General features: G+C 46.5%; 1 protein-coding gene across 2 annotated transcripts in view; it reads left to right on the top strand.

Annotated features, from left to right (window-relative positions):
- Positions 1–480: 480 nt before the first annotated feature.
- Positions 481–20,522, top strand: part of SLC25A17 (solute carrier family 25 member 17) — a 31,539-nt gene continuing 11,497 nt past the window's right edge. The window contains exons 1-2 of one of the 2 annotated variants that reach the window (XM_074271795.1): positions 481–672; positions 20,440–20,500. In XM_074271795.1, coding sequence (XP_074127896.1) covers positions 20,455–20,500 — 46 coding nt within the window. In that variant the 5' untranslated portion in view covers positions 481–672; positions 20,440–20,454. Of the gene's footprint in view, positions 673–862; positions 1,195–20,439; positions 20,501–20,522 lie in introns of those variants that run through there. The other variant, XM_074271796.1, reaches the window with a different exon arrangement.

The following is a 20,522-nucleotide window of genomic DNA, read 5'->3' as shown; positions in this document are numbered from 1 at the left end:
GGGAACGGGCCAATAGAGACACCCCGGAGGGGCCGCGGCCGTTGGACGATCACAAAAGCATTTGCGGGGGTGCTGGGGCCCAGAAACAGAGGAGATGCTGCCCAGCAGATGTCCAAGGAAGCTGCACTGTGTGAATGCAATAGGATCTCTGTGCAGTGGGGAACCTTGTGGATGGAGAACCGTGGGGAAGAATTCATCCAGAATGAAGAGGGGGTGGGGGTGGGGGGCTGCTAGGTTGTGCAGGGGAGGATGCCAGCTTGGAGTCGGGAAGACCCGAGTTCAAATCCAAACTCATGGCACTAGCGGTGATCCCGGCCAAATCAATTCTCCCCGCTGTCCTCCCCCTCCCCCGAGGTAATCAGCGACAATTCCCCCCGCCAGTGGTTCTGTTATTTACGCCGCCTTGGCGCTGTTTGTAGTCCCGTGGGAGCTACAAACGGGACGGAAGCTCCGGAGGGCGGGGGGTTGGCATCCGGCCTAGCAGACGGGGCTCGGATACAGTGGGGCACGCAGGCTGCCTGCTAACCCTGCTTTGCCCTTCAGCGCCGTCGGGGCTGATCCGTGCTGACCCGCGGTAATTCATGACGCCCCAGACTGCATTAGGACTTTAGGGACGCCGCGTAACTCAGCCCAACAAGGAACCCCGAGCCCCGAGAAGGTGGCGGCCTGCAGGTGCAGAACGGGAGGTACCTCGCCGGTCCACAGCCGAGGCGCTCACCGATTACTTCGGGGGACCGTCCTTCGCTGTGACCGACTCTGAAGGGCTAGGGGAGACCCGCAGCGCGGGCAGGGATTTAAAAAGGGGGGGACCAAAAATCCATCAAAAGAAAAAAACTCCGGCGGAGATTTGTGTAGAGTGTAAACGGGCTAGTGCGCGTGCTTCGAGTGCCGGGTACCCATTGGCTGTTTGGAGGACACGCTTCCTCGGGTCTCTCCTGCCCTCTCCGAGGCGCCGGGCGACCCGGAAGTGGTTGCCATGGCGGAGGCCGGCGACGAGGGCGTGGCCTGCGGACGCTGGGAGCCCGACGCTGGTCCGGCTGCCGCTTCACCGCCTCTGCCCACCGCACACCCTCCCCTAGCTCCACCCGCCGGGACAGCTGCGGCCGAAGCGTCCCTTGGGGTCGGACGGGAGCCGAGCCCATGGCAGCCGTGCTATCCTACGAGAGCCTGGTCCACGCCGTGGCCGGCGCCGTGGTGAGGAGGGGGCGGGGCGCCCGGGCGGCTGGGGGCGCCCGGAAGTGGGGGGCGAGGGGAGCGGAGCGGGCTTAGGGGTGCCCGGATGTGAGGGCGCGAGCCGGGGGGACCCGGATGTGGCGAGTGCGAGCCCTAGCCCCCCGGATGTTCCGGGCGCGAGCTGAGGGAAGACTCCCATAGGGCCTTTGGAGGTCCCGGGATTTAGAGAGAGGGGCCATGGGACCGCGGTCCTGAAGGGGAACGGAGGCGGCCCCCCCTCCTGACAGAAGAAGAAACTGAGGCCCGATCTGTAAATGGCCGGGCAGGAGGCGGGCGTGCCTCCGAGGGGACGTGAGGCTCCCTGCTTTGAGGGCGCTGGGCGGGCAGAGAAAAAGGGCTCGTCCCTCCCCCTCCGAGCTGTGTCATGGCCCCCGAGGGCTCTCCCAGTGGGGAGAACGGCCGTGTGGCCCGGGCCGCGCCCCCTTCTCTGCCCCCCGGGGAGCCGGAGTCTTAGAGAGCTGGGTGAGCGCGGGGCCCCCCCGAGAGCTCCCCCCAGTACTGTGCCAGCAGCGCGGGGTGCCCCCGGGCCGGGCCCTGCAGCCCGCTGTCCCCCCGGCTCCCCGGCCTCTCCTTCCGGCTTTTCTGGTTCCCCTGGTTTGGGTGTCCCCGCTCCCTCCCTAGTGACTTGTCTCGGTTCTGTCCTCCCCGGGGCCGCTGGGAGGCACGGTCTGCCCCCACCCCCACCCGCCCCCCGCTGCTCCCGGCCGAGCGCCCCTCCTCAGTCAGATGTGCAGGTTCTCCATAGACTTGTGCTCTTCTCCCCAATCTCAGCCGCCTCCTCGCCCGTCCCGTGGCCTCCTCCTGCAGAACTTGGCTCACAAGAAGCATTTCATGATTGAACGTACCCTGAGCCTTCATACAGGCCCCCCAGGCGGTTCTGGGCTCCACAACGCCACTTCTCCGGGGTGGGCTCATGCCCTTTTAGGAAGTTTGTACGCACTGGGCTCCAGCTAGATCGGAAGTTCTGGGACCGCCGCTTCTGCTTGCGTTCCCGCCTCTGCCTTCAGAGGGCACAGGCTCGCGCACATTCTCTGCTGAAGCAGTGGGTCTCTTCTCCGTTACTTCCCCACAAAATGAATTTAGTTTCTGAGCCTCAAACTTCAACTGGAAGGAACATCAGAGAGTCATAGAAACCAAACTACCCAAGTCGCAGTTTGGAACTCTTCACTAACCGCACATTGGACCCTGCCCCTGGTGAGGAAGCAGGGGGCTGGGGGTCCTGCTTCGGGGAGCAGCTGAGATGTGCAGACAAAGCACAAGGGCAGTTCAGAGGGCCGGGGCCTGGGAGATTTCAGAAGGAAGAATTTCTTTTGGGGAACATGAAGGGAAGCCTCCTGGTGATCCCCGTGTAGAAAAATGGTAGAATCTGGGATGATGGCGCGGTAGAAGGGAGGTCACTGAGATGAGGAGATAGAGTGAATAAAGGATGGGAAGTGGTACAATTCAGGCCCCCGGGAGATGGTGACACAAAGTCACCAATGAATGAAGGAAGGAAAGGAGCCTTTAGTAGGTGCTCACCATGTGCAGTGCACTGCAGTAACATCTGGGGGTACAAATAAAGAAACAGCCCCTGTCCTGGACGAGTCCCTGTTTGAGTAGGAGAGACACCACCTAAATGAGGGGCAGGTCTGAAGCAGCCCTGTGGACGTTCCAGGCAGCAATGGCAAATGATAACATCATCTTATGTCATTTCCAAAGATAAAACTAGGATGCTGAACTCTGACAGTCCCTTGGAGGAGACCTTTTCCCCCAGCTTTTCCTTAGTGCCTCTGGCTGGCTGCAGCGCTCCCAGGAGCAGATGCCCGCGTGAGACCTGCTTCCCTGCTTGATGCTGCTAAGTGGGCTGGGAGTGGAGGGTGCGGCTTCTCTTGGGCTGAGGGCGAGTGGGGCAAGGGCTGCCTCAGATCCGCCTAGAACAAGATTTCTCCTGGTATTCCCTCCAGGTACATGGCTCATAATGTGGCATTGTTTTTATATAATCCCTGCCTCCTTATGTAACACATGTTTCAGAACTTCAGTGTTGCTGTTTTATTTTTCCCATTGTCCCCATAAAGACTCTCAAATACAAATATAAACCTATAGTAAAATGCTTTGCTTTAGCCTTCTTTCTGCCTCCAGGGCACCCCTGCCTGTCCTCAGAACACCTCCCTCAGTGAGAGGCTCCTTTCTTTTTTTCCCCTTTAGCTCTCAAGTAGAAAAGCTGTTCTTATTTTTTCATGTCATAAGCAAAGTCTACATGGACTGCATCCATTCCTTAGCAACAGCCCCACCTAATCTGTCACCTAGAGCCAGGGAGGATGGAACTTTGCTTGTGAGACAGTAGCTGGGTTTTTATTCAACATCCTAAGCTTAGGATCATAAAAGCTTCAATGGGCTGTCGTGTAACTCTTGAGTAGATGAACTTGCCAGAGCAGGAGGTAGGCCTGCTGGTTCCACTTTAAAGGATTTTTCTCTGAGAGAAAAAAAAAAATCCTTTGAGGCATACATTTGCACTACATATTGAATGAATGAGTGAACAAGCATGCATTAAACACCATGTGCCATGTTACAATTAGGAAATTTCTGCCCTCAGACCTCTCCTCATGGCAGATGTGCATGGATCATAGGTGGAATTTTTGAGTGGGAAGTGATGTCAGAGACCTAATCCAACGTTATCTGTTCTTGAATTCCCTTTACTTCCATGACAAATAGTCCTTCGGCCTTTGCTTGAAGACCTCTCATGAGAGACACTCTACCTTCCAGTGCTGCCCCAAACACTTTCTGCTTACAGTCATCACTGAGAGGTTTGGTCCCAGCCCAGGCCTGGTGCTGCCTCTTCTACCATATCTACCCATTTCTCTTGGTTCTGCCGTTGGACTGAGTCCATTTCTTTGGGACAGATTTTTGGACATTTGAAGATAGCTCTGTAATACCACGTTGACATTAATAGAGAGTGGTTCTTTTTGAAAAGAAGAAACCGCATAGTTATGTATTGGCAAATAATCATTGAGTACATTTCTGTTTTGTACAAGTCAGAGTAGTTTGTGGAAAAGCACATGCCATGTTGAGAACAGCATGGGATCCAAGCCTACGTGTTGGCTATAGCTATGACAAGTGCAGACAGCATCACAGCCACAAGTAACGGCTCATTAATGCCGCTTGTCAGCCCCGTCATCACCAGAGGAACATGCTCAGAAAACACCTTGCTACACTTTCCTTACTGTTGCATTTTTGTGGAATGAATGGGCGACATTAGGGAAGATTACATATTGTAAACATGTATAAAAAGTGGACTGAATTTTTTCCCTCTTTGGCAAAATGGCCTTTATTTTTTTCCCTCAATAGTATCTTGTTTTTCCAATCACATGTAAAGATGGTTTTCAACATTCATTTTTGTAAGATTTTTTTTGTTGCATTTTTTTCTTCCCCCTCCCCAAGAAGGCATGCCTTTTAAGTTATACCATCTTTTTTTTTCTTCTTTTTTTCTGAGGCAATTGGGGTTAAGTGACTTGCCCAGGGTCACACAGCTAGGAAGTATTAAAAGTATTTGAGGTCATATTTGAACTCAAAAGTCCTCCTGACTTCAGGGCTGGTGCTCTTGTCAATTACCCCGCCTAATTGCCCCATATACAATCATTTTTTTAAAACACATTTCCATATTAGTCATGTTGGAAAAGAAAAATCAGTTCAAAAGAGAAAAACCATGAGAAAGAAAGAAACGGGGAAAAAAAAGGTGAAACTAGTATGCTTTGATCCACATTTAGGTTCCATAGTTTCCTCTCTCAATGCAGATTTTTCTTCCCATCTATTGCAATTGTCTTGGTGCATTGCATTGCTGAGAAGAGCTAAGTTTCTCATAGTCAATCATCATACAATGTTATTATTGTGTGAATGTTCTGGTTCTGCTCACTTCACTCAGCAGCAGTTCCTGCAAGTCTCTTCAGACTTTTCTGAAATCAACCTGCTCATTTTTTCTTTTGGAACAATAATATTCCCTTATATCCAGGCATTTCCCAGTTGATGACTTTGGTGTGCTTTATTTTGTTTTATTTTGAGTTTTGTTTTGCCCACCAGTGATATTTTGTTGGCCACCTAGAATGTTGCAGAGTAGGGGTTGAGAATCTTTTTTTTGGGTGGGGGTGAGGAGAGAATGAATGACTTTTTTCCAGAAGCCCATTTGAAAGTTAAGGACAGTAGGCTGAAATCCCTTGGCCAAGTAGCCTCATATCTCAGCAAAACAGTCTGTAAGTCTCCAAGGAAGTAAATGCTGCAGACAGGCCTGTTCTTATTTATGTGGGTCTCTTGCCTTGACTAGAAGACTCACTTTGTGGAAATAGAAACTTGGAATTTAAAGGAATTTTACCCAGATTATTTTTAAAAAACTAGATTCTAAGCCTGTGATTTTATTGGAATCATTCAAGAAGATTGAGCAGTCATTTTGTTTCTTGTTTTTTGTTTTTTTGTTTTTTCTCCCTTTTGGGTTGATTTTTCTTCTGCACCATGATAATTGTGGAAATATATATAGAAGAGTCACACATGTTTAACATATATTGGATAACTTGCCATCTAGGGAAAGGGGTGGAGGGATGGAAGGGAGAAAAAAAAATTTGGAACCTAAGGTTTTCCAAGGGTGAATGTGCATGTGTTTTAAAAATAAAAAGCTTTATATAAAGAAAAATTAAAAAGGGGCAGCTAGGTGGCGCAGTGGATAGAGCACCAGCCCTGAAGTCAAGAGCACCTGAGTTCAAATGTGGTCTCAGACACTTAACACTTCTTAGCTGTGTGACCCTGGGCAAGTCATTTAACCCCAATTGCCTTCTCGTGTGTGTATATATATATATATATATATATATATATATATATATATATATATATATATATACACACGAGATTGAGCAATCCCTGGTTTCAACATCAAAGCAGATTTTGGAATGATAATTATGATGTTAATCAGTAATTTTCAGGATACATTTTGGCTCTGGCATGTAGAGAGAGGGGTCTCAGACCTTTGTCAGGAAATGGGGCAGGATTTCTCCTGTTCCAGGCTCCTTCCAGTCTTCATTAGGGAGCCTCTGATTTAGAGCTGAACGGAACATTGAGGTCATCAGGGCCACCCCCTCATTCTCTTCCCATTACAGAGGCAAGAACTGAGGGCTAGAGAGATTAAAGGATAAGTTTGAGAATTTCAACTCAGACCCTCTGACCCTAAATCTAGTCCATTCCCGATGTATCACTGCTGAAAAAAGTACCCGTGGCCAGGGGCCTGGCCTTACTCTTTGTCTACTCTTCATCTCTTTCCCTGAACTGATGGCGTACTTTCTGTCTCCACTGAACATGCTCTGTGTGTCCACAGTGGACTGCCCCGAGTCTAGCCCTACGTGTCAGGGTCTGCATGGTAGAGTAGAAGCACACTGGAGGCAGGACCTGGGTACTGATTCCTTTTGTGTACCACCTGTGGATCTGAGGCAAGTCACTTCCCCTGGGGCCTCTATTGCTTATCTCTGTACAATAGTAATGTACAAATGTACTCTGTACAAATGTAAGGTCCCTGAGGTCCCTGCAAGCTCTAGACCAGGCCCAAAAGCCTTGCTGTCATCACATTCCCTATCTACTACATTCAGCTGGTGGCCAAAGTCTGCCTTCTATCTTGATATTTCTTCTAGCAAGGGGAAGGCTGCAGGCAGGCCTCAAGGCTTAAATTTGTGCTCCCCCTTTGGGCCAGTCATTTGCCTTACTGGGTCTCAGCTTCTGCTTCGCTTGTAATGGGCTTAGGAATGCCCAGCCAAAGCAAGGGCTTTGTACCTTATACAGCGGGATCTCAGCGAGCCCTGCTGTCTGCCCTTCCCTCCTCAGCTGTTCGCATCCAGCTTTCAGAGTGGCCTTCCAGCTGGTCCAACCTTCCCATCTTGCCTTCATGCTGCTGCCAGGTGGTTCTGCTAAGGTTTTGTTCCTGTTTCTCTGTTGATCCCAAACCAACCAGATTTCTCCATTGCCCGCCAAATAAATTCTCACTTGCCCTGGTGTGTGTGTGTGTGTGTATAGCCTGCCAATGTTACTGTCAACAGAGTCTGAATATTGGCTTTTAAAAACTTCCTCAGGCAGGGCAGGAGAGGGCACACTGAGACCAAGCATCATGGCAAGCCCTGATGCCCGAGTTAACTGCATTGGATTCAAATGCTGGCTCAGACCATTGAGGCTCCTCCTTTAAACAGGCACTTTAAGCCATTCTGCCAAAGCCCTGGGCTCTGCTTTGAGGCTACAAGGTCAAAAATCACTTTTGCCCATGGGACACTATGTCCTCAACAACTTAGGGGCACCTACTCTGAATGAGGCTCTGACACCGTTCAGCTTCATACCAACATCCTTTATTCTCCAGTTGCCCCTTTCTCCTCTCCTGCCTGGTCCAGCCTCTGTCTGTGTTTAGAGTGGCCAACCCCATCCCCATCTCTTTTGGAGCATCTATCTTTCTTTAAGGTCCAGCTTGGATGCCCCTTGCCCATCTGCCCCTCCTGTCACCAGGTGAAAGTGAGCTCTGCCTTCGAAAATGTCTGCAAGTGCTTTGCACCTTTTTGATTCCATGTGAACTTCTCCCTGCCCTCATCAGACTCAGCTGCTAGAGCAAGGCCTGCAGACTACCCATCATTATGTTTGGCTCTTGTTCATTTGAAATGACCGCTCATAAATGATGTCCGTGTAAGACACTAGATGGAGTGGACAGTTTGGAATCTAGTCTATGGAATCAAGTCTAATCTTCCTCTTCCTGTCTCTAATTTGTGCCTTAACCAGACTGGATGACTCCCCTGGTTCTTGTCCTTCCCCATCTCTTCCCCTTTGCTCAGGGTTTCCTCTCACCTGCAAAGAAAGCCCTCCCCAGTCTGCCTGTGCACTTCCCTGGTCATCCCCAGAAGCCCGACCCTTGTTTCAGCTCTTACACAAGAGCCTTCAGCCAACTGGGAAAGTCCTTCTGAAACGTCAGCATTTCTGTTTTACCTTGGCTCTGCTTTTTCATGTAATAGATTGCTTCTGCCTCTCTGCCCTGCCCTGTTAGATTGTTGTTAAATTGAGGTAGGGACTGGGCACCTCTTAGTCTTCCACACAAAGTGCCAACAGATGGTGGGCACAGAATGTTTGTCGAATTCAGTGTGTATTAAATAAGTAGAGCTGTTCATCACCTTCCCATTTTGGGTAAAGGCCACATGTACGTCAGAACATTTGTATTTCAGATTGAATTATTGGTCCGAAATGTACCCATTTTAACTTCACAAAGTATTTTTATGTCTATTAATCAGCAAATAACATGCTTATTTTGTGCCCATCAAAAAGCAGTTTTCCTCAAAGAACTTAGGTTTGAATAGTAGAAGGGAGACACAAATCATTAGGTAACAAGAGGCAGAGGAAAGAGATAAAAGATCACCCTCGAGGGAAAGTACATTCTCTTGATTTTTAGGGATTTCTTGGGATAGGGAAGATTTTTTAAAAATTCATTTTACGGGACAGCTAGGTGGCACAGTGGATAGAGCAGCAGCCCTGAAGTCGAGGACCCGAGTTCAAATCTGGCCTCAGACACTTAACACTTCTTAGCTGTGTGACCCTGGGCAAGTCACTTAATCCCAAGTGTCTCAGCAAAAAAAATCATTTTATATGGGACACCTAGGCAGTGCAGTGGTTAAAGCAGCAGCCCTGGACTCAGGAGGCCCTGAGTTCAAATCCAGCCTCAGACACTATCTACCTATGTGACTCTGGAGAAGTCAACCTGTCGCCTCCTCCCCACATTCATATTACATATGATAAAACTGAGTCCAGAGGAAATACTTACTATGCTCAGACTAGAACCCAGGTCTCCAGATTCTAAATTTGTGGTTCTTTCTATGTCTTCTTGTTCCTCTGTTTTTTAATTTTATAGTTTTTTGTTGTACACAATTTTACTAATTTGGCATAAGTCCTTGAATCCTCAAGACAACATTGCAGTGGGTCAAGTTGATAACATTCCAATTCATAGGTAAAGAAATTAGGAAAGGGATATTTTACGGGTCATGTAGCTAAACAGTGAGTAGAAATCATCTAGAAAGTAGTTCTTGTATAATGGAAGTAGGGGAGGGATGAGGCTTGTGGCTTCTAAGCTCGGTGAGAAATCGACTGAACAGTTAACTTTGCCTTAATGGTCCAAGAGAGATTGGAACAGAGGAGCATTCTGTCCTGGTCTCACCACCTTGAGAGGTCTGGGTTCTGCTCTGTGTATCACATTTTAGGAAAGGAGTCAAAGAGAAAAAAGTGACATTGTGCAAAAATTCAGTTTTTTACATGAAAAATTGCATTAAATTTAAGAAATGTTTATTTAGTGCCTTCATCGTGCAGAGTCACACTATTTGGTTCTGGGCATATAAAGACCAAAAATGACTTAGTCCTTGCCCTAAAGGTGCGTATGACTAAGTGGGGATGCATCAACACTGATAATGTACTACACAGAGTACAAAGTTGGGTGTAAGGAGCAAAGGAGAGGTCCCAATACTCTAAAACTCAGCCTCTTAAACTTTAGGGTCATACAGGGTCACATATGAATATGGGAGTTGCAAAATTACGACATTATCAGTAAATGTTTAATTTGTATACTTGTTTTATATACCTGGGGTCTTGTAAGAATTTCTTGGGCAAAAAGGAATTGCAAATAGAAAAAGTTTAAGACACCCTGCTGTAGATTATTGGGGGAGGGAGAGAACTTGAAACAACTTTTTGTTGCTGTCTTTTATCTTTACATCAAAGGGACCCATGTGTTCCTTCCCCACCCAGAACTCTCCCTCAGCAAATAATAAAAGGGGGGCTGGGGAAAGGTGGTAAGTAATTCAGCAAAACTAACTCGTATATCAACCAAGTTTGAAAGTTTATGCCAGAGAAATTCAGGTCAAAGATTTCATAGAGAAATTGGCCCAGCAGCTGAGCCTTGGAGGAGCTGAGGAGGCCCAGAGAGGCAGGTGATGGTAGGCCAGATTAGCTGGAGCTTCGGGTGCATGCAGAGGAGCACTGGGAAAGTCGTCTGGAACGAGGCTGTGGAAGTCCTCAAGGGATTGGCATTTTCTCTTAGCAGCAGGAGCTTTCGAAGGTTTGGGTGAGTCCGTTCTGTGGGTAGCTCCTGTCTTGCTCCATGTTCTGTCCTTAATCAGATTACTAACAGAACTGTTAAAGAGGAGCAGACTTAGATGGAGGCCCAACTAAATGTGCACATTGGAAGGGTTGGCTTGGTTCTGCTTAAGCCCCGGGAACAAGGTTGTAGGGCGAGTGGGTAATAATTAAACAGAAGAGCCTGTTGCTTCCAATAAGGCTACATTAAATATGTTTAGAAGAATTGCACATATTTAACCTATATTGGATTCCTTTTTAGGGAGGAGACGGTGGGGAGGGAGGGAGAAAAATTTGGGACACAAGGTTTTGCAACAGTGAATGTCGAAAACTATCTTTGCATATTATTTTTATTACTTATATTTGTTTTATTATTTTTTAATATTATTTTGAAAAATAAAAGCTACTTTTTTAAAGGCCATATTTCCTTAGCAGAGCTGCTCACAGCTGGAATGGGTTCCTTTATAGAGTCATAATCTTCCAGGGGAGGCCTTGAAGCAGGGGTTCCATGACTGCTCCAGGGAATATTGCTGAAGGGATTCCTGTTTATCCCAGGTCTGAGGGTAGCACACTCCTGAATGAAGGAGCTTGAGAGTCTTTTCCTATTCTTAGGATTCTGAGAGGGAGATGATGGGCACATTGCACAAGAGTGCTGTCTCTTCCCCTCTGTGATCAGGCCCGTGCCAGCCTCTTAATTTCTCTAGTTCTTAGAAAAGAAGGGGCATCAAATATTACGTGGGATCACAGATTTTCAAGCCAGAAAAATGTTCCTATCTATGCTTCCCACTTTACCTGGAGTACTTCATAGGACCTGATGGGACTTCCATTAAATTTTGGAGCCATTTTTTAATCCAATTTCATTTAATCTACTTATTTAAAATTTGTCCTTTTTTACCGTGATTTTTAAAAAGCATTAAACATAAACATTGCCTTTGGTCTTCTCATTTTACGGATGAGGCCCAGAAAGGATCCTAGTAATATAAGATCAGAACACTAGTAGCAGAAATAGCACAAGGGTCTGGTTCACCTGACTGTTTCAATCAGAGATTTTGATCTGAAAGGAAGTCATTCCGAGTCCTTGTTTTATGGGGGAAGGATCTGAGGTTCAGAAGGGTGGGACTGGGTCTCACAGGGTAAGGATCGGCTCTCAGAGGGGAGCTTTGAACCCAAGTTCTCTGACTGCAGAACTGTTCGGTTTCTTAATTGAGTCATGTCCGACTCTCTGTGGCCCCAGTTGGGGCTTTCTTGGCAAAGGTGCTATAGTTGATTGCCATTTCCTTCTCCAGCTTTCTGCTAGACCAAACTGTTGACCCAGAAGTCCCTGCTCCACTAAAGCTCGATTGTTTCACCCATATTCAGTATATGTTTAATGAATATTTTCTTGTTCATTCAGTATGTTTTTGTGGAGCTGTCCACAGCTTTTCAGAGTGTATAATGTGTGTCTCACTGATGCTCTTGCTTATCCCTCCGGGTATGGGCCTAGCTTTTTTCTTTTTTCTTTTTTTATTTTAACTTTTTATTGACAGTACATATGCATGAGTAATTTTTTTTACAACATCATCCCTTGCACTCACTTCTGTTCCGCTTTTTCCCTTTCCTCCCTCCCCCCCTTCTAGATAACAAGCAGTCTTATACATGTTAATAATATATCTTATACATTATACATGTTATAATATATCTTAAATACAATATATATGTGCAGAAGTGTACAGTTCTCTTGTTGCACAGGAAGAATTGGATTCAGAAGGTAAAAATAACCTGAGAAGAAAAACAAGAATGCAAACAGTTACACTCATTTCCCAGTGTTCCTCCTCTGGATGTAGCCGATTCTGTCCATCATTGATCAATTCGGGCCTAGCTTTCTAAGAGTTTTCACACTCCATGCCGTGCTGGTTCCTGTTTTTCTAAGGTAGTTTTTGAAAGCTCAGTGCTCTTTGGCGGGGCTTTTCTTTTTCCACCACTGACTTCTTCAGGAGGGGAATAAGAGCCAGTAGCTCGGAACTTCGGAATTACCTTACGGAGCTGTGTGTGCTGGTCAGGGCAGATTGCCTGTCTTTTCTGGCAGCAGAACTCTGAACTCTGTAGTCCCCATCACTGTCTGTTTCCAGAGTTCAGCTGTGTTTCACTATGAGCTCTGGGAAGGTTTGTTTGGGGGACCTGGGTGGGGTTCAGTCTTTTGTCAACTTCCCCCCCAGTCTCTGGCCTTGATTGCTGATGATCTGTTAAGTTAACGTGCTAATCTCCATCAGTAAGCATTTGTTAAGTGTAAACTGTGTGCCAGGCCCTGTTCAAAGTGCTGAGAATATAGAAGGAGGCTAGAGATAGTCCTGTCCCCAGGTGCTCTGGTCTAGTGCAGGAGACAACCAATCAATAGGTGCAAACAAGCTTTATATGGGATAACTCGGGAAATAAATAAGAGAGGAATGGAGGAGTCTTCCTGTAGATGCTGGGATCTCAGCTGGGATGCGAAGGATACCAGAGAAGCTGAGAGGATGCAGTAAGGAGAGAGGTCATTGAAGGGGTAGGAGACAGCCAGTCAGAATGCTCAGAGCCAAGCAACAGAGCATCCAGTATTCCTGGTCAGAGGACACTCGTTGGCGTGCAAGATGAGAAGACCATGCAGGAGAGGGGGCTGAGGGTGCCAAGTAGAACTGATAGCCCCAGCAGACTCCTGAAAGGACCAGAGAGCCCAGGTTCTTCAGGTTGTTATTGATTGTTGACAATAAAGAAGCATTTGATTTAGTAGCCCAGTCCACAAGCATTTGTTTAAATGGGAGGCACTGTATGAAGTGCTGAGGATTCAGAGAAAAAGCCCAAACAAGACCCTACCCACAAGGGGCTCCCAGGGAGACGCCTCTTCTAACACAGCGTCACAACCATAGTGGACTCCTTAAAAGTCTGAACAGCAGAGACAACTTTGACCCCTAAGTTACTGCTATCAGATGATACAGAAAACGAAAACATTTGTGGGCCATCGTAGGAAGCTCTCCCAAGCAAAATCCCTCCACATGTTCCTGTTGATGCTGATTGCTCCAAGGCCAGAAAGATGGCAGAACCTTATTTCAGGGTGATCTGGAAAGGGGGACTCCGTCTGCATTCTGATAGCTTATTGGTTGAATAGCCTTGGGGGGGGGTGCAGTGAGCTTAGCTCAGGATCAAAGCAGTTTTTATTATACTAACAGTAATTTTATTTTTTCATAAAATCATTTCCCAGCAACTCTCTTGCAATTTCCCACTGCAGAGAGGAATAGGCCGTATTACTCTTGCTAAAAGTAAAAGGAAGATCTCTTTTTGTTTTTGTAAAAAAAATGCTTCATTGTTCTCTTTCATTCTGACACTGAAGTCATGATCCCTTCACACTGCCTCCTCACCCCACTAAATCTTCCCTTTATGACATGGAAAAACGTTTAAACAAAAACAAGTGACCAAGTCAGATAGTCTGTGCCATACTGCATCTGGAGGCTCCCTGTCCCTTCCTCCTTTAAGGGGAGGGAATGTTTCCTTATCAGTTGTGTCAGTTCAAGAATTTGCATTTATGGGATTCGGAGCACCCTGCACCACATTTCCTGGCATTCTGGTACAAGATGAGAATTGTTCCTAAAATGGCTTACAGAGAAGAAGCCCATCCCAGGCGGTATCTCACTTGCTCTTCATGGCCCTGTGACGTAAGATGTGGGTTATTAGTAGGTCACACTAGGAAGGCTGAGGCTTGGACCTCTAGATCCAGCCTGCCTTTCTCCTCTGAGCTCCCGTAGGCTGCCCTGGACACGCCACGGGCTTCTCCGACTCGGCACGGCAGAAGCCTTGCTCCTCTTATCCTCAAGTACTCTGCGTTTTGTGCTCGGCCGTGACATTAACTCTGAGGGAAGACGTGGTTTCAGATAGGTGAAAGTGCTGAGCAGCAGCTCAGCTTGTTCCCAGTTAAGTTGGGAGGTAAGGGGAAGGTGAGCGGAATGACGGACACTCTGGGAACGCTTATGCGTTTTAACTGGAAGTTGCCTCCTATGTGAGCAAACCAATAGAAAAGCACCTGTTCATCTTGCAGCAACTTTCTTACCTGAGAATGTTTTGGGGAACAAGAATTGGAAAACAAACTGGATTCTACTCTCTGGGATTTGGCTGATTGTATTTAGAAAAAAAAAACTTGGGAAGACCCATATGTTGTGCAAAGTTAGCAGAACCAAGAGAACTTCCTTAATGACCATACCAAGGTAAAGGAAGACAAGAGTGAGAAGCCTCAGTCGCCTGCATTGTGAAGTCAGCATCTTGGAGCATCAGACGGGATTGGAACGCAGCTCCTCTGGCTCCTCTGTCAGGGCTCAGGACCCTGGCCCCCTTCCCTTGCACTGCCTCTTGGCCCCGATCCTTAGGACTTCGGCTCCTTGAGGGCCAGGCCTGTTCTCGTTTTTTCTCCATCGGTGTAAGAGCATTCTTCCTGGCACAGTCGAAGGGCGTCAGAAGTGCTTCTTGATGGTTATTTGGATGGCTGATCCCCAGCCCACAGAGATCTCCCCTTCCCTCAAAGGCCTGCAAATTGTTTGTCCTCAAAGCACAGTCTGCTTGTGCCGGGTCCCTCTCTTTCATTCTGACACTGAAGTCATGGTCCCTTTACACTGCCTCCTCACCCCACTAAATCTTTCCTTTATGACACGGTGTCTCAACTTAGGGGGTTTCTGCTCTCTGCTGGTGGCCAAGGCCATTCACTTCTGTCCCTCACATCTTTTCCCTCCTTTCTCCTAGCTGCTATCTCCCCTTTCTTCCACACTCCCAGGGCCCACCTGGCCTCTTGGCTTCCAGGCTTTCCCCTCTCCGGTTCACCTTGCTCATAGATGCCAAGATAGTCCTTCTGAGATAGAGGAGGTCCCACATTCCTCCTGCTCACAGACCATCCAAGCTGCCTCCTGCCTCCCAGACTGACACTAGGGCCTTTCCCCACTGCACTGTGACCTCACCTTTCCAGCCTGATTTCACAAGACTCCTACTCACGTACCCTGCGCCCAGCAGACTGATCTCTTCCTGGAAGTCAGTGACTCATCACTTATCTGTGCATCCAACCAGACCATCTCCCAAGGCTTGGCAGGCCATCCGTCCTCTTCCCCATCTGAGGGGCTTCTGGCTCTGCCGAGCCTGCCCGATTCTCCCTGCAGAGCCTGGCTTTCTGGGCTCTCTCCCTTATTTACTAAATCACTTTGTGTTTTCTTCCCTGTGTATAGATCTTTGAGCACTGGGATTGTGGTTGGCCCTGCACATAGTAGGCACTTAATAAATGCTTGTTGAGTGCCTCACTCCTACCTGGACTCTCGGCTTCTAGAGAGCAGGTACCTCCTCCATTGGATCTCTTAGCACTGTGTTTTGTGACTTCCTATGCCTTTGTCCAGGGTCTCTCTGAATCATCTATCCCTATTTTGTCTTAAAGCTCTGGGAGGAAATACCTAAGCCTTATTTGGTGCTGGAGCCTCCAAGGGGATGCTGGGTTCCAAGAGGCTGATGGAGGGCAATGAGGGATGGGATGTCCTCCGTTTGGTAGGGGCTTGGGCGGGGGCGATGGTGAAGGACTCGCTTCAAATGGCCAATAGAAATTAGCATCTTCCATTGAAACTTAGTTTGGCCCCTCTGCCCCCTCTCCCTGTTCCTATTTTTGATCCAGTCCAGCACTGATGGGTTGTTCGGCCCTTGTTTATGGATGGTCCAGCTTTCATTCTTCATCACCAGTGGAGCTCAGAGTCCCCTCAGAAGGAAGTCTAGCCCCCATGCTTCCTCTCAATCAGAAGTTTAAACAGAGAACTGCTGCTCCTGCTACCTGGTTTCTGCCTCATGTATTGGTCCTTTTTCCTGCTCTTTGTGCCAGGGATGTAACATGCCAGTGACCTGCTCCGAGGCTATTTTTTAGAACATGTCCTAAACTCTGGGAGCCGGAGAGGAGGCCAAATACCACAGCGGGGGGACTTGGATGCAGCATTAGATGCTACAAATTTGTCATTAGCTCCCATTTAGAGGGAACATGCAGCCAGAATCACCAAATATAGTCTTAAGAGTTGAGCGTGTTCATCCAGCCAAAGGTTCTCGAGGGTGTTTTACTGCCAAGCCAGCTCTTAAAATAGTTTAAAATGTCAAGGCTTTGTCTCTCCGCCCTTCTGGGCTAATTCTCAAGATATTCAGACTCAATTTCTCTTGTATCCAAAATCATGGTGCCAGCTCCCTCCAGGGCTTAGGATAGTGGCTTCTTTGGAAAGATCAGAATGGAGATAGTCCAGTCTCCATGATTAGAGGGTTGGAGTTTTACTGTGTGTAGAATATTGATACCTGCCTAAGACTCCTGAGAGGGGTGGTGGTGAAGTGATGGGTTTTATACCTAAAAAGTGTTTGTCTTGGGGACAAAAAAGAGTTGTTTTTCTGAATATTTGGTGCTTTGAGGCCATTTCTTCAGAGGTGACAACTCGATTCCCACTCAGGTTCTTAGAGCTGGAGGACAGAAATAATGAATTTATTTTTATTCATGACTAGTGGGATCTTATCACTCTGTCTTATCTGCCATGCCTAAGAGGAACCCCCTTGCAAACAGGCATGGATAATTCTATGGGGGAAAAAATAACATGATGAAATCAATCTGAGTAAATCACTGTTGAAAAAACTGAGTTTATATAGCCTTTGGCAGAAGATGAGCGTACACAGTGTTCATTTTATTGTAGGATCATAGGCCTGGAAAGGACCTTAGACATGAAAATGAGGCTGAGAGGTAGCTACTTGACTTGCCCCTGTCATTCAGAGCTTCTCTTTACTTCTGGGTATTCCCATCCCAAGTCTAGCACTCTCCCCAGCACGACAGTGACATCATAGCTGGATACTGGAGCTATTCATGCTGAAGATGAAGGAGAAAAACTGGAAGGCCAGTTTGGGATAAATCTTCGTCCCTCTGAACTCCATCAGAATGATTTCAGATACTTGTTGAGTTCATTTTTATACCCTTCTCTCTTTGGGCCTGAGTTCAAGAACACCCTTGGATCTATGGCAGAAGGAAACCAGTATCCTTAGTTTATGTTGCAAGTGTTTACCATGGGGGTCTACCCAGCTTCGATGCCCATTAAGTCAGCTACTCTGGCTGTAGAAAACTCAGATCTTCTTGAACTAGGACAGCCTTAGGAACAGACTGACAGGCCATCTCCAGTTCCACCTCCCTACCATCAGCCATCAGGCTTTGAAATGTTCTTTGTAAGTTTGGAGTTAGAAACAATTGCCACAGGAAATAACCTTCTGACTGGTGGGAAGTTTTCCAGACTACCATAATATAAGTGAAATGCTGTACGTTAAAAATCTAAAAGTTCCAGCAGCACCCTACTCCCCCTAAAAAAATCCTGGGATCTTGGATTTAGAGCCAAAAAGGTCATCTGATCTAAAGAGACCCATAGAGAGTCACTTTCTCAAGATCACACAGCTGGTAAACAGCAGAGCCAAGATTTGAATCCAGGTCCTTTGCTTCCAAACCAGTGTTCTACACGACCACCTTAGTCTTTACTCCTCATGCTTCAGAAAACACATATTGAGCAGACTCATTTGGCTGGTGAGTTATTTTCTACCTAAGACCCTACAAAAGGGTCTTAATAGCTCAGAACTGCAGGCATCTTGATAAATGTATGGTGATTGTTGGGCAGGGAATGACGAGAAGGAATCTGGAGTAATCAGGGATCTTAGGATGGGAGCATTGGTGAATCAGGTTGTGATTATCTTTGTTTGGGTACCAGTAGAATATTCCAGTACTAATCAGGATGGGCATTCCTTTCAGTAGTGCAGATTGCAGGCCATCCACGCCTGTTAGGGAATCTTCCTTTGTTCCTCTTGATGCCTTGAACACACTAGCACAACCCATCAGCTAACCATCAATTTGTTGCCTTTTTTTTTTTTTTTTAAACCATGGGATGAGTCCATTCTTGCTTTTTCAGCCATCCTTTGCTCCTGTTCTTATTCATAATTCTCTTGTGCTGTGATGCATCTGCTCACGCCCCCACTGTTGCCCTCTGGGTGATATGCTTAATTCCTAAATACTTTTGTGTTCCATGACTCATGGCCATACATTAATGCTGATGGAATATTGCTATTTTAAAAGATGATTCTCTTGTTTCTTGGGGGAAGCACAGGGTCTTTATTAAAGGAACTTGTAATTTCCCAAAGGCAATTCAACCCATTCTCTTCCTATTCACCAGATGGCTGACTCAGGCTGATCATTCTTTCCTAATGCGATGTTTGTTGGAAATAGAAATACTGATGGATGAGTGATATAGGTTGTCTGCTGGCCTACATTCATTCAACCCATCCTCAGTGCTGGGATGTTTTCTCCTCCTCTCCACCTCTCAAACTCCTGTTCTCTGCTCCAGTGTGGGGACTACAACTTTGGGGAGGCCTTTCCTGATGTCGTCCACTGAAACCTGCATCTTCTTCTTTGCGTTTCCTTATGCCTCTTGGAGGATCTCTACTTTACCCCATTGTACATTATAATCCTCATGTTTTTGGATATATCTCATTTTCTTTCTTTCTTTCTTTCTTTCTTTCTTTCTTTCTTTCTTTCTTTCTTTCTTTCTTTCTTTCTTTCTTTCTTTCTTTCTTTCTTTCTCTTTTTTTTCTTTCTTTCTTTCTCTCTTTCTTTCTCTTTTTTTCTTTCTTTCTTTTTCTCTTTCTCTCTTTCTTTCTCTCTCTCTTTCTCTCTCTCTTTCTTTCTCTCTTTCTTTCTCTCTTTCTTTCTTTCTTTCTTTCTTTCTTTCTTTCTTTCTTTCTTTCTTTCTTTCTTTCTTTCTTTCTTTCTTTCTTTCTTTCTTTCTTTCTTTCTTTCTTTCTTTCTTTCTTCCTTCCTTCCTTCCTTCCTTCCTTCCTTCCTTCCTTCCTTCCTTCCTTCCTTCCTTCCTTCCTTCCTTCCTTCCTTCCTTCCTTCCTTCCTTCCTTCCTTCCTTCCTTCCTTCCTTCCTTCCTTCCCTCTCTCCTGTCTTTCTTTCCTCCCTTCTTTTGTCCCTCCCTGTCTCCATCCTTTCCTCCTTCTCTACTTCCTTTCCTCCCTGTCTCCCTCCTTTCCTTCCTTCCTTCCTTTTCTTTCTTTTCCTTGTATCAGCCTTGGGACACCTACATGTCCTAATGAATAGGGCTCTGACCTGGATTCAGGATACTCAAACATGTCCTCAGATGCTTCCCAGCTGTGTGAACATGGCCAAGTCACTTTATTTCTGTTTACAGTACCTTCCTTAAGAAAGCCCCATGGCTTTTATGGTCCTCAGAATCTTGAGAGTTAGACACAAATGACTGATTAACAATCAATCCCTCTGCAGAGCACTGATAAGAATTTTTTGCTAAGTCTTTATAGAGCTCCTTTTTATTTATCAGTAGAAGCTTTTGTGTGTTTTTCTTTGCAACACAGTAACTTAAAAGAAATCTTGGAGGATAGTTGTTCAAATTTGTTGTGGAAAATAATGCTGAGCAATTAAATTGTGTAAATTGAATGGGAAAAGACTTGGATTTTAATCCTGGCTCTAACATGCGACTTTGGGGAAGGCAGCTTTTTCTCTCCTGGCCCTAGGCTCTTCATCTGCTAAATATGGGGGATGGACTCAAGGGGCTCCCAAAGGCTCCTTTTGGGTTTGAATTCTATTATCCTTGTTTTTCCTATTTGAGGAAGAGAAATTGTTGAGTGACTAATTAAGGAGTGTGGAAATGATCCATTTCCCTCCCATTGATTCCTTTTTGGTGCCTCTCTAGGTAGTAGGGAGCAACTGGCTATGTTTCCAGGGAAAATTGGTTCTTCCCCAGGGGTCTCATGAACTTATCTCAGTATTTTTAGAACCTGTTTTGATAAACACATAATTATGGAATCATTTTTGTTTTAGAGAATTCATTTCTTTCATCCCTGAATCTTTAAAATGCTGTAGAAATGTTGTTGCCTTTACTATGCTCATGCTTAATAGAAGAGTTTCCTGAAGAAATATTTCCCAGAGGGACTAAAAGATTCTTGGAGCCTGGGTTTTGGAGGCTGGGGGAAGCTGGCGGGGACCACCTCATCCATGGTGTGTGTGGGGGTTCTCGGCCAGCTCCGGCTTCTTGTGAGACTACCAGCTAAATGTTCTTTCCACTTTACAGGGAAGTGTGACTGCCATGACGGTGTTTTTCCCTTTGGACACTGCCAGGCTTCGACTTCAGGGTGAGTAAATCTCTGCTCTTGG

Source organism: Sminthopsis crassicaudata, chromosome 5 (assembly GCF_048593235.1).
Source record: "Sminthopsis crassicaudata isolate SCR6 chromosome 5, ASM4859323v1, whole genome shotgun sequence".
NCBI classification, from domain to species: Eukaryota; Metazoa; Chordata; class Mammalia; order Dasyuromorphia; family Dasyuridae; genus Sminthopsis; species Sminthopsis crassicaudata.
This window is presented reverse-complemented; position numbering and strand designations above follow the sequence as displayed.